Source organism: Astatotilapia calliptera, chromosome 17 (assembly GCF_964374335.1).
Source record: "Astatotilapia calliptera chromosome 17, fAstCal68.1, whole genome shotgun sequence".
NCBI lineage: Eukaryota > Metazoa > Chordata > Actinopteri > Cichliformes > Cichlidae > Astatotilapia > Astatotilapia calliptera.
The window spans coordinates 36883966-36899999 of record NC_137438.1 but is presented as its reverse complement, the minus strand read 5'-3'; the positions used below and the strand labels follow the sequence as shown (position 1 = coordinate 36899999).

General features: G+C 39.7%; 2 protein-coding genes across 3 annotated transcripts in view; one reads left to right on the top strand and one right to left on the bottom strand.

Moving 5' to 3' along the window:
- Window positions 1-11482, top strand: part of slc2a13a (solute carrier family 2 member 13a) — an 89642-nt gene extending 78160 nt beyond the window's left edge. Inside the window, exons 5-10 of the mRNA XM_026146073.2 lie at window positions 1224-1387; window positions 1494-1614; window positions 5272-5397; window positions 5546-5664; window positions 7238-7390; window positions 8251-11482. Of these exons, the coding sequence (XP_026001858.1) occupies window positions 1224-1387; window positions 1494-1614; window positions 5272-5397; window positions 5546-5664; window positions 7238-7390; window positions 8251-8477 (910 nt within the window). The 3' untranslated portion in view covers window positions 8478-11482. The remainder of the gene's footprint in view (window positions 1-1223; window positions 1388-1493; window positions 1615-5271; window positions 5398-5545; window positions 5665-7237; window positions 7391-8250) is intronic.
- redic1 (regulator of DNA class I crossover intermediates 1) overlaps window positions 10977-16034 on the bottom strand; it is a 6767-nt gene continuing 1709 nt past the window's right edge. For both annotated transcript variants that reach the window (XM_026146072.2, XM_026146071.2), the window contains 11 exons: window positions 15826-15958; window positions 15651-15708; window positions 15435-15549; window positions 15231-15331; window positions 13916-14043; window positions 13592-13828; window positions 13466-13499; window positions 13184-13211; window positions 12984-13078; window positions 11909-12584; window positions 10977-11806 (listed from right to left, as the gene is read on the bottom strand). In XM_026146072.2, the coding sequence (XP_026001857.1) occupies window positions 11631-11806; window positions 11909-12584; window positions 12984-13078; window positions 13184-13211; window positions 13466-13499; window positions 13592-13828; window positions 13916-14043; window positions 15231-15331; window positions 15435-15549; window positions 15651-15708; window positions 15826-15958 (1781 nt within the window). In that variant the 3' untranslated portion in view covers window positions 10977-11630. The remainder of the gene's footprint in view (window positions 11807-11908; window positions 12585-12983; window positions 13079-13183; window positions 13212-13465; window positions 13500-13591; window positions 13829-13915; window positions 14044-15230; window positions 15332-15434; window positions 15550-15650; window positions 15709-15825; window positions 15959-16034) is intronic.

Here is a 16034-nt window from a genome sequence, read left to right as displayed (position 1 = left end):
CATTCTCTCAAGGTTGCTGAGTCCCTATCTATTGAATGTGCTTGCACGCGTTGTGTTCATTTTGGGTAATGATGTGTTTTCTGCCAATGAGCGCATCGTTTCAATGGCTATACTTTAAACAGACTGCCTGGAGGTGTTTACTTTAAAGAGTCCCTGCAGGTGTGTGCATTTTGTTTCATTGTTTTCTGCATGCATGTCCTTTTGGTTTTTTTCACTCATCTTTCTTAGTTACAAAGTAGCAAAGTTGAAACAGGAAATGGACTCTGTGCAGGTGTCTGTATTGTTGACCGCAGCCTGCTTAGAGCCTTGTTGATGATGATTGCTGTTAATCTGCACACGTGGAGCAACATGGTGCCAAAGTTGCAAGTATAATTATATTATATGAGAGATGAAGAGAGAGCCTATTTATAACTGATCGCTAGCTGTCTCTAGTGGAGCAACTGGTGCTCAAGTAGAGAGACTGGGGTTGGTGGATGAGTGAATTGCTCTTACGAAGAGAGGCTGTGATTGGCTTGTTGACTTAAAGATTGATTACAGTTTTGTATATGTTTCTGTTTGATATTTATACTTTAATGTAGCCATAATATTGTGCTGAGACTGCTTAACATTTCTCCAAATACAATTATACAGTACTTGAAATACTTTGTAGGGTTTTTGCCTTACAATATGCCTTGAGGCGACTGTAGTGATTTGATATTTATAAATAAAATTGAAATGTATTTAACTGAAGTGTAATATGTGTAATAACAGTGTAATAACAAGTGTAATAATGAAAAATGAATATGCCGTTCTTGTGTTTTGTTGACTCTGCACACTAACATTATCCAAAATGTTTCCAACTGTATTCAAACCAAGAGAATGTAAGGCAGTTTGAAATGTGTATTTTCATAAAGTGGTTTAACTTTTAAATTCTGGCACAAATTCAGAAATTCCTCCACAAATAGTTGCTTTAGGACAATGATTTAACTGCAAACTTGTTTATATGCAGAAATATAGCCAGAATACAACCAGTTGGCAGTCAGGTAAGTCAAGTCTGTTGCAAAGAAACATGTCACGGACAAGTTGGACTCATAGGCACAGACTAACTAAGACTGACTGCAATGTGTTGCCAATCTGTCTGTGTTTATAGACAAGAAGGATACTCTTGACCTATTTTTATGCTTCGTTTTTCTTATTATTATTCTCTTAACTTTGCTTTTTCTTTCTTCTCTCATGTCACATAGGTACTACAGTGCCACCATCCTGCAGATGTCAGGAGTGCGCGATGACAGGTTGGCAATCTGGCTGGCTGGACTCACCACCCTCACCAACTTCCTGTTTACTCTGCTGGGAGTGTGGCTGGTGGAGAGAGTGGGGCGTAGGAAGCTCACCCTAGGCAGCATCATAGGTAAGGCTAAAGGAGGAGGAGACTTGAGCTGTCCAAATCAACAAAAAATATTAAAAGTTGTTTTTGTGCGCTCTTTGCGTTATTTAATTATTATATTTTTTGACAGGCACGTGTTTCAGTTTGAGTCTGTTGGCCATCGGTTTCTTAATGTCTGCACAGCACAGTCCCCCTGTCACCTACCACCCATTAGACCCCGCCATGGCCAACTCTACCTGCTCCAAGTACCAGTGAGTACTTTATCTACAGGCCTGTGGCGTTTCAGATGTATCTTACAGTATGTGGTATTATTACATCAACAGAATCTATCAGTGTTAAGTTCTCTTAGCCTGTTCCAACAACAGGTTGTCTTTTCTTTTCTGCAGTTATTCTGATTGCTCCACCGTTCACCATTTTAGCTGCAGAGTGTTAAAAAAAACACCATTTGAGCAATAAAGACCATTTACCCAGAGGATTTAATACGGTGGTATCAAAAGCAAGTCTTTTAGGGAACACGTTAAAACACTAATCTATGGTGTAATTACTCAGTAACAATTACAGTAAACTGTGGAATTGAGCTTTACTTTATTATGGGATTATGATAACAACAAGGATTTTCATTCCAGTATGAACTTGACATTAAATGGACATAAAAGCAAACAGCATGGCTGTGGAAACCCATGCTGTGAAGCTCCCAGTGCACAGTTTTTGTGCTGATGTTAATGCCAGATGAGGTTTGGATTTCTGCGGTTATTGAGTTAGCAAATCAGTGGTGACTTATATGCACTATGAGCCTTAGCATTTGGTGACTCGCTCTGTAATTATGCACAGTCAGGAACTGCTGTGGTTCCTAAATGCTTCTACTTTGCAATAATACCACTTACAGTTTATTATGGAAGAACGAAGAGGGAAAAATGTTAAAATCTGACTTGTTTCAACGGTGGCAAACTATTACAGCACCATGCACAGATTCGTTGAGCTTTTTGTTAGTAAAGGCAGACTGCATGGCTAGGTTGATTTTACACCTGTGGCAATGGGACTGAAAGCACCTTAATATCACATTGATGCTTGATGTCAATAAGAAGTCCTTAAAACTGAAGCATGCAAAAGGACCTGGATCACAGAGGCGCCAAGGCTCAATTATTCCTTCTTCCTATCTACCCATGCATGAATCCATTCGTCGATTTCAGGTCATGGGAGAAGTGTAGGCAGAGATACTCAGATCTTTCTCTTCCTGGCCAACTCCTCAATCCCCGATGGAAGAGATGGCTGGGGAGACGCATTCCCTCCTCTCTCCTCTCTCCTCTTGGTCAGACATGTCCATCCTATTCAGAGGCACTGAGACCCTGAGAGCCTCTGTTTTGCCAGCACTTATGAATTGGAACATGTTGACATTCCAAACCGTAAGTGCTCAGCTTCCATTACCATATTAATACAGAAGTACCCATGCATCGGAGCACACCAGTCTTCAAACGTGCCCTTCATTTTGATCTCAACTGAACGTAAATCACCTGGTGTTTTTTTCCAACTGGATATTGCATTTTTATGGCTTGCAACCAAGTTCTGGGGTATAACCACTAAAGTAGCTTTCTCCAGGACCAAAAGACATACTGAGACACACATGTACGTACATGGTGGAAAGAAATCCAGCTACACTATCAAACCTAGTAATGAGGGTTGTTATTTCCCTTCAGGATGTGAGGAGTAGGTATGACTTTAGACCTCCGAGTCCCTCTGAATTACTCCGTCTGATCATCTAGCACATTTGATGGAAAATACAGATTTCTGTGTTTGTATTAAGGTGTCGCACTCTGCAGAAGGTTGGAGGAAAACACAAAGCGGTACATTTGGTATTGTAGCATAGCTTAAAATGGTAAACAAGAACCGAAAATGGGGGTGCTGGCATGAGGAAGCTACTGTTGACCTTGGAGCACTTCTGTTCTTAGTAAAGGCACTTAGTATTTTGCAGTTTTAGAGCAGAGGACACTAAGTGGTGGAAAGAGAATAAAACCCTCCTAAAAGAATTTTTGTGGTGAAGTTCTTGCAGGTTTTTACACATACATTAATACAGATCTAGATTTCTCTGAGTACTCAGAGGTCAAAATTAGTGCCAGCATAGGTGTTAGAAATTGTGGTCAATTATTTCACATAATAAATGTAATTAAATGATTTTAACAGTTACGCAATTCATCATCTAACATCTGTCACTCCCATTTCACTCGGCTGTCCCCAGCAGCAGCAGAAGGCAGGCGGTGAGCCAGAGTTTGTTTCCGAATGAAACAGTCATCAGATGCCTCCGTGTTGCAATTTACTCTCACTTACACAGACACGAGATGAAGATCATGTGTAACGGCAGTCTTTCATCACAACGACAGGCAATGCCTAATGCACTCGCTGTCCTGCGACCGCGTGCTATAACCCACATAAACGCAGGGATAATTTGAAGAGATGAGTGCTTTTACCACACTGGAAAAGCTTTACTGAATTCACTTTGCTTCACATGAACCCACACGCATCCTTTCACTGACCACAGCAGCATCAACAGAGCACCAGAACCACCAGTAGCCTCTTAAGTGCTTTGGTGCTCAGATGTCCCATTTAAAGATGTTTTCTTAACGTGCTATTTTGGGGTTTGACTAAGGAGAGCTAAAGCCCTTTACGCACTGGACACATAACATTTGTGCAAATATTTTATGTTTTACAAATATTTTTTTTTGACTCACCTGGTCTTAACTTAGTCATTTATACTGACTGCGAGTTGGCTATCGTTTGGTGGAGTGGGTTGTCCACTAATTTAAGGGTGAAGGTTGCTCCTGATGGAAAGCACTAAGGTTAAAGGGGAGCTATCATAGATAAAGAATTTTACTGATAGGGATTTCTAGACAAGCTCCCTGCTTTTCTATTGGGAAAGGGTTTGACCCTTTTAGGACCTAGCTACATTATGCTTACTTTTGTCACCAGATAAATATCAAATATGGTATAAAATATACATCTTAGTCTCCTGAACTGTCTCATTGCATTACACATGGTAAAAGGGAAGTCCATGAGTAGTACAGTGGTGAAATTGCCATCTATGACATAACCAGCCTGCAATGCTAGCTAACGCTAATAAAAACCTTAGGAGTGCTAAGGTATCACTAGCATTACATTACTGCTGGGCTAGTTAGCCTGACCTGCTAATGTCTCTGGGATTTTTTCTTTTTATAAAAACAGATGTTTAATGGGCTTTAGCTTTACTAATACTTAACAATATCTATATCAGTGTTACAGATACTTCTAAGCAGCTAATGCTAAGTGGTTATATCTTTCTCCTCACCCTCCTGCAATAGTTACTTTTGAATACATGGTGTTATTTTCATCCTTAACCTCAGCGTGAAATTAGAGAAAAGCTTCCCTGGAAGCTACGGACAATAAAAATAGATCTCTCAAGCAGAGTGTGCATTTCATGACCTACCTCGAACCTGATTAAATAGCACGGGGAAAGATGAGTGCACCCTTGTGAAGCTATTCAGTTGAAACACTCAAAAATAAGGACTGCTCATCAAGAAACAGACCGCAGAACATGATAATGTGATAGGATGTAGTTTAAATTAACAAAGCTGGGAACAGGATAGGAAAAGAAATGTAATGATAGTGAATCCCACACAGTGGGGACGAATGTCTCATGCATTTCCTGATTTAGGTGAGAGATGTGTGCCTCAGTTAGATGGGTGGGTAGCTGTTTTTCTGTTATATTTGCATCTTGTCCAGTAGCAGCAGGTACGTTTACATTCATATTGAAATTTTACAAGGAGTTTCTCAGCATCCTATAGAGGAAAGGCAGACGTAAAAGAATGTGATTACAAGCTGCCGTTTGATTGATTGTCTTTAGAGCAATGAGAGTTAATGCGTGTTGCATCTGCTGTTAGGGTGTGCGAGCCGTGCATGCTGGATCCTGGATGCGGCTTCTGTTACCGTGAGAATGGCTCGGCGCTGCTCGCCTCCTCCTGCGTGCCAGTCAATAAGGCCTCCACCGAGCACGCAGCATGGGGCAGGTGAGTCACAGGATGCAAAGTGAGCATGTGGAAATGCATTAGGATGCAGTGAAATAACACATCTCACCTTTAACCCCCCCACACACACACACAGTTTTAAGAAGGATTGGTAAAGTCTAACTAACTAAAATGTGCATGCCTCTTATAGATGCTCCAACTCTACCCTGATGAGAGATCAGACCTACTGGGCCTACAACTACTGCCCCACCTCCTTCTCCTGGTTGGTTTTACTGGGACTGGTGTTCTACTTGGCTGCCTTTGCGCCGGGTGAGAGACTGAACCTTAGTTTTAGTCCCCATGAGATCCAACACCAGGATGCTTTTGGGGAAAACAAAACAAACAATAACAAAAAAAGAACCATAAATTGAACATAATTTTTTTGAATTCTGAAAATGCAGTGTGGGACAAAGCATACTATATTCTGATATCCTGCCAAAGCTAAACCTCACTGTGTTGGACTTGTAGCTGCAGATGTGTTTGTCTGAGTGCTTACCAGAGTTAACAGGATCCATTATAATCCTAACAAAGCACCAACCCATTGGCTGCTGTCTAAACTCCTAGTTGGTGTACTGTTCATTGTTTAGAGTCCAGAAATGCAGATACAGTTTTTAAAACGCAAATAAACAGGTAGATCATAGTCTCATAGCTAAACAAGAGCCAGTAGTTATAAAACTGCATTTTGGCGTATATGTTTTTATTTTATTTTCCACATGGACTGTTTACCTGTACGCAGCCAAAGCCTGCATAAATTTGCCTGGTCAATACTACTCAACCTACAAAAGGAATCAGAAGCTGACTGCAAATCAAATCAAATATCTTTTTACTTGTATGTAGATGCTGCATATTGATAGAGCTTTTCTGCTTCTGTCAAATTCAACTACCGTCTTTGTTTCTATTATAGGCACGGTAGCACTTCATAACACAGCCCACGACTGATTATGTAATTTTTCTACATTTACCATGTAATTCTTCTTAATTGAGAGTCTAGGGAGAAGAAAGAGGACGCAAATCAAACTTCATGTTTTTATTTAATTAGTAACTTCGGGGTATTTTAAAGTAAAGGACAACCAAAATTTCCTCTTTGTGGTATCCTGTCCTTGTCTTCTTGGATTGGAATTCAAGGGTCGGACAGGGGTATGGGCTGTATTATAAAGCAGCAGTCCCCAACCTTTTGCTCCACGGACCGGTTTAATGTCAGACAATATTTTCACGGACCGAGGTGAGGTGTTGTGGATAAATACAACAAAATAAAATGATACGACCAAGACAAAAACTGTGGTATTTTGTAAATAATAATAATAATAAATGAGAATTCACCGTGTAATTGTGTAACTTTATTAGCAGCGTCTTCCTGAAATGCGCCAACAACACTGAGAGTAACATCCTCCTCTCTGCCCCTTAATGCTCTCTGGTCGCTATGGTAACGCGTAAATATTTCTTTCAAAATAAGACTCACAACTACAACACGGGAAAAGACCCAGGGAAACCGAGTTAACGATAAAAACCCTGAAAACCATAAATTTCACATCCGAGCCTTAACTCTCACAGCCCGGTACCAAACGACTCACGGCCTGGTACCGGTCCGTGGCCCGGGGGTTGGGATCTGCTGTTATAAAGTATCTACACTTCCCTTTCTTCTATTGTAATCTCACATCCTTTTGAAATATACAGACTATAGAACATTTGAGTTTTGAATTTTTTACATGACAGAAAATGAAATAAGTTGTATGAAGTGCTGCTGACAAGACTTAAACAAAATATAGTGCAATTCTCCATCCATCTCACATCTCCACCTCTTAATCAAATGGTCCCACGGCTCATTCTCACTTGTCTGTCGCAGGTATGGGTCCAATGCCATGGACCATCAACTCTGAGATCTATCCTCTTTGGGCAAGGAGCACAGGGAACGCCTGTGCAGCAGGGGTCAACTGGACCTTCAACATCCTGGTGTCTCTTACCTTCCTCCACCTGGCTCAGTACATCACCTACTATGGTCAGTTTCTGTGTGTAAGGAAATAATAACCTTGAAAGATTTTATCCTTTATTTTTTTTACACGTAAGAGGTATTTTTGTGTTCCCATTAAGAGCAATAAGGACAGAACAGTTTGCTGATACCCTGAAGTGATGCTTTCTTCCACCCATCTTGCATAACTCCTCAGTCAGTGTAGCACAACAGCAGGTTTCCCCTCACACAGGAAGGAGCTGACCTTTGGCAGAGTTGGAGATCAATCAATCAGGGGTGATTGTGGAGGCATCCTGAGATCCACTGGATTAATTATCGATTCTGAGTCATTCACCAATTTATCTGCTTGATAGCAATCATTTACTAACAGTGGGGCAAATAATGTCAAAGCTGGGAAAACACAAGATGTTGTCTTGTTAAATCTTAAAGTGCACTCGGCTGCAACTTAAAAATGTCACTGTGCATTGACAAGAAGAAAATACGGACCACAGTTGCGACAAAATCTCATTAAACCTGTGTCAGTCTTTTCGTATGAACCCTTATTCGTCACATAGTTATTTGTTTCCTGTTAACCCTGCTGTAAGGCCACATTGACAGGGACATTTTACTTATACTCCACATTTATCGTAGGGTGACCAGCAGTGTGAAAGCAGTGTTGCAAAAGCATTTTCATTCTTCACCACACACGTCCCTAGAAGTGCGTGGGAAGTCGTGGTCTAATATTAGCTGCCCGCGGGATCTGTTGTCACCATCGGTGTTTCTTTTTCTGGCAGTGAATGAGAACAAGCAAATCATTTCTCATAAGAAGTGTGAAGTTGTGCCATTGTGTTTCTCATCTTTGTGGGTGGCTATCCTCGGTGACAGCGTGTTCTTTTGCTTTGTCTTCTCAGGAGCTTTCTTCCTGTACTCCAGCATGGCCTTGCTGGGTTTCGTCTTCACATATGGCTGCCTGCCAGAAACCAAATCCCGCCGTCTGGAGGAGATCGAAGCGTTGTTCGAAAACCACCTTTGCTCTTGCGGCGCCTCTGATTCGGATGAGGGACGGCAGGTTGAGTACATCCGGGTCAAAGGTTCAAACTACCATCTATCGGACAATGACGCATCAGATGTAGACTAGAGGAAACTTGGGTGTTGCTTACCTCCCTCTGGGTGTTTCATTAGCTGTTTCACTGGAACATGCAGAGCGGCTGAGTCTGTATTAGTGTTCTTTTTCCTGTGATCTGCGGGGCCACTGGTTTACCTCCAACATAGATTGGGAATTACATTTTAGAAGACTATGCTTCTATCAGTAACATGTATCAGTTCACTTTTCAAGCAGTCAGTTGGGGAAATCCCAATCAACACTAATGCTTTAGCATGAATGTTTCCCATTAGTTCATTCTCTAAATTCAGGGGTGAACTGGCACCTTATCTGGTTTCAGACCTGCTTATTATTTTCAACCACAGAAGTCTATAACACTGGCCTTCTACGCAGATAATAGGCAAAGCATAATACATAGAAGTCCAGTGTCCAGAGACTAGTTATGACTGTTTAACAGATGCAAAGATACAAAATACAAGGGACTGGAATTTGTCCCTAATATTTTGTGCATTTGTTTTATAAGCACCATTTATGATTTATAAACGGTTTTATCCCAGAGCTTTGTGTCAGAATACAATGGCAACTCCATTCAAAAAGTTACAGTAAATACAACCACAAAACTTTTGTTGACTGGACAGCAGCTGTTGTTGTCTTTCGTACCATTATGCCTTGGTGTATGAGACACATTCTGCTGTCTCGTTTTTTCAGCTTGTAGCGTAGCACACTTAATGTCAGTCCTTGACCTGATGTTCTTCTGTTTGCAGTTTGAATTTTTATGAAAAGCAATTGCCAGAGACACACGGTATATCATTACGGTTGAGTAAACTTGTATTGTCGACGGGTGCCGAAACAAAACCGTTCTTACAAACTTGGTAGCCCTGAAAGGACTGGAAGTCTTCGTGCTACAGTATGGTTTGTGTATTTATATATTTATTTAAAACAGATCTTTTTGTGAATCCACATTTCGACAAATTACAAATTTCTTAACGTTGCTTACTTTTTCATTTAAAATGTGCTTCGCAAAACCTACCCTACGAACCAATGTTGCAACTCTTGCAATGAACTTTTTCTTGTTGTTATTTCTGGATATAGTGTCTGTAATATCCAGCAAAGAAACCGGGCTGTTCTGTCTGTAGCAGTAAAAGTAAGCTTTAGCTTGATGACTGAGATTTTTAAGTGTTTCGTTCTATCTGAACATTGATATATTAGTGCCTGTGTATTGTGAAGGTGCCTAATGGCCATTTTTCAGTCACATTTCCTGTAGGTCCACATGGCCTTTTTTTAATTTTAACATGTGCATATTTGCATTTCACCTGTGATGGAATTTTATTGACTAAAATTTCATGTATTTTGCTTTGTGTCTTCCTTCACAGCCTTATGTACAAATAGCCGAGCATATCATTTATGTAGTTCTTGTGTCAAAAGTTGAGGAGTAGGCTTTAGCGTAATTTGGCAATGTTGTTTTGTAAAAGTGTAAACTGTGTAAGGTTACACCTTGTTAGTTAAATACACGTAATTTTCTGTGTAGCAAAACTGTTGGAAAGTAGACAACTGTGTAACAAAAAATATAAAAGGGTAAGTAAGGGGTATAAAGGCTGCTGCTGTGCTTAGTGAACAGGTTTCTCATGGCAGACACCCAAAATAAACGATTGTAAAAATACAGTACAATGCAACGTTTAAAATGATGGAATTTTCCATATGATTTCTTCTACCTATATTTTTAACCCCACATTAATAGAAATACCCAGAAACCTCAGTAAAAAAACGGATAATGTGCTAGCAGAAAATTACCATTTAAATTTTTTTTCCCAACAGTCCATTATCTATAAATCTAGTCTATTTATAGACTAGTACCACTTTTTAAAACAAGAAACAGACCATCAAATGCCGTGGGACAATTACACCTAAGTGATCCATTAAAACTCGGTGGTATTTGCAAGTATTGTAGTAATTTTGGTGTTTTCAAGGTGTCATGTGGATAGCTATGGGGAAAAAAGGTTTTAAAAAATTGATTAGAAACAAATTCCTTCAATAAATGGAAGAACAGTGATGGCATACTGTAGCACACAAGCACCCTCATGTGGAAAACCGGCTGATTTTTTGAAAATAAAAAAAGCTTTCAAATATCATAGTTGCCTCTTTAGTTGCAAGTTCTTCAGTGTTATAATAGCTGATCATTTTTCAAAGCAAACACAAACAGTAGTATCAACATGTACAGACTACAATAAAATCATATCAAGAATTGAAGTCAGCACAAAACACGGTCAAATATTCAACTTGTGTTTGAAAATGATAAGCTATTCTATTGTAAACACTTGTGATTTGTAGTTATGGGGCTAGAATATTCCAGATATTGTCTTTTTTAACCCAGAGAGGTAATAAAGGGATCCTCGAAGATGAGCACTGATTGTTTATTTCAATAAAAACAAAACATTGCGAAATATAGTTCAGAGTAATAACTTAAACTTCCAAAACTTTGCTTTTCAACTCATTTAGCGCAGCTTCTCTGGAGTGAAAGGTGTAGAAAACACTAGCAACTATAATTTAGTATAGGATTGTATTTGACCAGTTTCACTTAATCCAGGAGAGTTTTCTTAAAACTTCACAAGCTAGTTTTGTACTGAAAGTATTACTACACACAAAAACCACAGATTTACTTGTCCACGGCACAGACTGAGTAACGAAAACTTGTGTCAACCAAATATTTAATGTGATTGTTTTAGGCTGCACCTGTGTCAGAGATAATGTGGTGTTCAGCCCTTAACCTCCGGTTAACACTGTCCTCTACCACAGCTGAGGGCATTAAATGTGTACTTATCAGTAAAATGGTTACATTTTTTTCTATGTGAACCAATTATGTGTGTTTTTGCTAAAGTTTGTGGGGTATTACAGAAAAGCAAATTTAAAAAAAAAAGAGTGCTGTATATTTGATTATTGTTCAAGCTGTAAATGTTTTGCTAGAGTTTATATTATATAAAGATAAATATCTTCATGAAATATTGTGTATATGGGGAAAGAAATAAATGTATGAGTCAAAGTCATGTTTTGGAGCTTTATTTAACTGCATAAACTGCATCACAACATTAAGAGCACTGTAACTATTTTAATCTACTTTTATGACTGTTGCTGTAAAATAAAGGAAGATGCACAGCACAGAACTGATTTCCTGATGTCTTCATCCATCTGTTCTTAGTAGCCCTGAATTTTCCTCTGCTTCAGGAGGAGCAAAATGTTGACTATTTCTTGAAGCATTTCAGCCTCCTTTGAGACTATGTTAACTTTGGTGCCAGATGTGCCCTCTTCCCTCCCTTGATCTGAAAAGCTTGTCATTGGAGGGCAGTTCTCGTGTTCTTTATTCTCCTGACCTAAATTAGAAACATTAGAGCAAAATTTAATGTGATTTTCTATCTCAAGTTTCTCTCAAACGACACATAAAGAGAGCTGACTATTTCACTTTCATGTCATACCTCTGACATTAGTCGTGCTCAGGTCGTTAGTGAGAAGAAGGTTTGTGGGTCTCTGTAGAATCGTTTTGGCACCGTTATTAGCAGTGATCATGCTCCTGCCTGACAGGGAAACCGCCTTTGATTTCTTGTTGCTCCAGGGCGTCTGCTTCTCTTCGCTCCTGGAGTTTTCTGGTGAAGCTGTGAGTGCATCTGGCTCTGTGGCAGTACCGGCCTGCCTCCCTGTGGCTGGAGGCAGCTCCGACATGTCAGCGTTTGATAGATGCAAGCTGTACCCAAGAGCACTGTCTGCAACAAAGCTGCACTGAGTCGAAGCATCGCACGCCCCAGCTGGGGGGCTGCGTACTGTTTGAGTTCCTGCATCTCGAGTTTCACTTGATGTTTTCTTGCATTTGCAGACATCTGAGCTCTGAGTTTGAGCTGAAGGGTGTGGAGATAAAAGGAGAGCTGTGCTGCTTTCTTTCTCCTGCCCTTTACTTTCAAAGGCCTTATCTGGGGTAGCCATGTTCTCAGTAACTTTTAGGTCAACTCTGAAGTCCATTTGGGATCTTATTCGTGGGGTGTGAGACCTGAGCTCAGAGAGTGTTTCATTTAAATTCCCTTGTGAGCCACTGAGGCCAAAGGCTTGATCCATGTAAGAAGAAGATGCTGGGAGGCATAGCTGATAGCAGTCTTCATCCTAATATATAGTTTTAAAAGTAGAAAACAGCAATTCCTGTGTCAGATGGTGTGAAAATATGTCCAGGAAAGAGGTATAAATCAGTGGCACTGTGCAAAGAACACTGTGCTGTTAATGAGTGTTGCTTTTTGGTGTTAACTATTTGGGACAGGTGATGATCATCTGTTTAATAGTAATTTACTCATTTGTGTTTAATTAAAAAAGGAGGCTGCAGAAACTGGCAGAGTGCTGATAGTTAATCTACAGCTTAATTAACATCAGTACTACAAAAATACAGCATGAATTTGCTACAGTTTTGAGGGGTTAGATGAAAGATTACTTTAATGTATTTCAAAGATAACTTTCCAAGTAGAGCACTTCAGATAGTTGGAATAAAGTTCACAGTGTAGCTTCACTCACATCATTTGAGTCTGGACTCAGGTGACCTCCTCTAAAAGAGTAACTTGGCGAATATTCAGAGCCATTCACTGGCCCAGTGTTGTCTCCAAAACATGCTGTGGAATTAGAGGGGAAAAAAACACCCATTTACGTTTTGGTTTTTCCTCAAACATGTACATAATAAATGAATTTCCTTAACGTGAGACTCCTTGGAAACTTACAAAACCTTGTGTCAGGGCAGTTGCAGGGCTGTGAACAAAACATAATCAATATTTGACACTTCTGCTGTACCCATGTATATAATCCAGTTATGAAAAATATTAAACATAAACTGTTGGGAGCTCTATATGACAGCTTATGATGACTGGAGAGCCTCATTAAACTTTGTGATGATTTACTTTCTACACATTTAAAGTTAATTTCGTCGCAGTTCCAAACTTGACCACTTGGTGGCAGTAAAAGGGCAACTTTACTCCCACATGTAGTTTTTAAAACCCGCTTACCTCTGCTCCCATGCACTGTGAGTCTGGCACAGTTCTGGCAATAAAATGATAAAACCCAACATAAAATGGATTCAAAATTTGCTTCATAATAATGCATTTCGTTAGACTGGAAGTGCAAACACTTACTGAGGTGCAGAAGAGTTTACCGGTGTCTGATCTGGGAGACATATTTTTGATTTTTCACTCCCAGAATGAGAGTGTCCTTCACAATCTTCATCACAAAAGCCTCTAAAGACATTGTTCTCCAATTGCTGCTGAATTTCTGACTGGTTAAGCGTGAAGTCCAGCATGGACTCTTTGGCCTTTGGCCGGTTGAGAAAGATGCTGTCCACATATGTTGCATGGTCTTCTGCCTTGCTTTTACTGTGGCAACACACACGGGCACTGATTGGTTAAAAAATTGAAACTAAGGATAGAAAATAACCAATTAAAATGTAAACTTGTTTTCACCCTGGTTGTGGACTGCCAAAGAGGACTTGAGATGCTGTGGGGTTCTCAAGTTGGAAGAAGGGTTGGTTAAGGTTGTGCGACCAGGGAGATGTGTTTGTCATACTTCTGGGCTGAGAGAAAGGATGAAACTGACAGAGAAACAAATCAGCATTTGTCAGAAGAAAGACACATTATTGTCACATTTTATTAGATACTATTTTCTCTTAGCAAGAGATGCTGTTGCTCCAAAGACTATAAACTGGTCTAAAACAAGAGGTCACATACTACTCCAGTTTTGGTTGCCGGCAAATTTTAGGTTTCATTTTAAACTTTTAGTTGTAACTTTCAGAGCTCCACATGTTGAAGCTCCACAGTATATCTCTGACCTGTTGAAACCTCATGCTTCTTCTTGAGCGCTTCAGGTCAGAGGTTACTGTTGGTCACATGTACTGGGTTCAAAACACGTGGAGATCGGGCTTTTCGGGCAGTGGCACAAAGGCACTCTTTACACTTGACCCCTTTTTAAAAAAAAGCAGCTGAAGACATTTCTATACAAACAAGCTTTAATTTTTTTTTCATTTTATTTATATTTCTGGTTTAATTGTGAAGCACTTTGTGATTTTTAACTGTGAAAAGTGCTATATAAATAAATTTTACTTACTAAAATACTATAGTGATATGATAAAATACTGGTACCTTTAGTAATACCAAAAGTAATGCTACATTACTTTTTCTTTGTTGTTTTCAGCTTTTGTATTGAACAAGAATGCCTGAATTTTAGGCCTGAATAGCCTGAATAAATATAAATAAGTATTTATAATTAGGCACCTGGGATTACACTTGTGTAGGTGTGCAAAAACCATGTTTGTAGATGAGGTCACTGGGGGACAGGCTATCCATTTCTCACAATCTGAAGAAAGCCAATGCGAAAAGGATGGCATGCAGCTTCAATTTTCATCGAAGTTGGCCATCCCCCACTCATGGCAAAATTACCAGTTTTTAATTCCCATGAATGAAATCAATACACAAAAAAAAGATTACATTCACTGTGAAAGACCTTGACACACATGACATATGTCACATTCTATAATTAAAGCACAATATGATTTATTGTAAAGCAGAGTTCTGAGAAGTTACCAAAATCTTTGTTGGCCTGTTAAACAACACCAACATAAGCCATTTTTCCACACCAACTTTAGATAAGTTTCTCAACTCAAGTCAGAGTTTCCATACTTTTCCTTTCTTACATATGAAACCACGTGTGGGGTAAAATGTGTAAAAACTACAACTTTAACCTTAAAGTAGTGATGTAATTCTAATAAGAGCTATCCCTTACTGCATCGGTCTGCGATAGAACTGAGGTGTCCCAAGGTGGGGGAGAAGAGGGATGCAGTGCTTGGCTTTGTTTCTGGAGATTCAGCTGCAGGGTGAAAGTTCCTGTGGAGAACAGTTGGATTTCATAAGATATCATCACGCAAAGAAGAATACGCAGTACTGTAACTGAGTTATAGTTGTTAATAGTCTATTAGTGTTACACAACCTTGGCCTGAGCAGGCAGATGAGGTGGAAGAGAAGGGGCTGCGGGCATCAGGTATGGCAGGCAGGTAGTCAGAGGCACTGTTGTCTGAGAAACCTGACTCAAGTACTGGCGACAACTTACAAAAACAGGGATTTAGTGAGTGTCTTTACATTTGTTCATATTAAGCACGTTTCGCTAACTTGAAGTAAAACCATGAAGAGCGGGAAAGTGACTTACACGCTGAAACTTGAACCCTTGTGGAATTACCTTCCTTCTTTCTCTGCTTTCTTGAACACTGTTAAAATGGAAAATATAATACTTTTAAAACCCTTTTCATTCCATTTATTAAGAGGATTATTATTATATTAACATAATTGGCTACAAGAACTGTTAACCCACAGTGGGGCTATACCTGTACTCAGACTGGCCCTCAACAAGACACAGCCGTGATGGGGAACAGGGGCTCATCGAGAGCACCAGAGGATCTTTTCTCTTATGCCTGGCTCCTGCCTTACAGCTGCCAAGAACTGCTGCTTTAGGAGGATCTGAAAAACAAGAACACTTTCTGTTTACATCATTTGCCATCCTGAGGCTTAAATGTATTCGATTATTGTTTTCTGG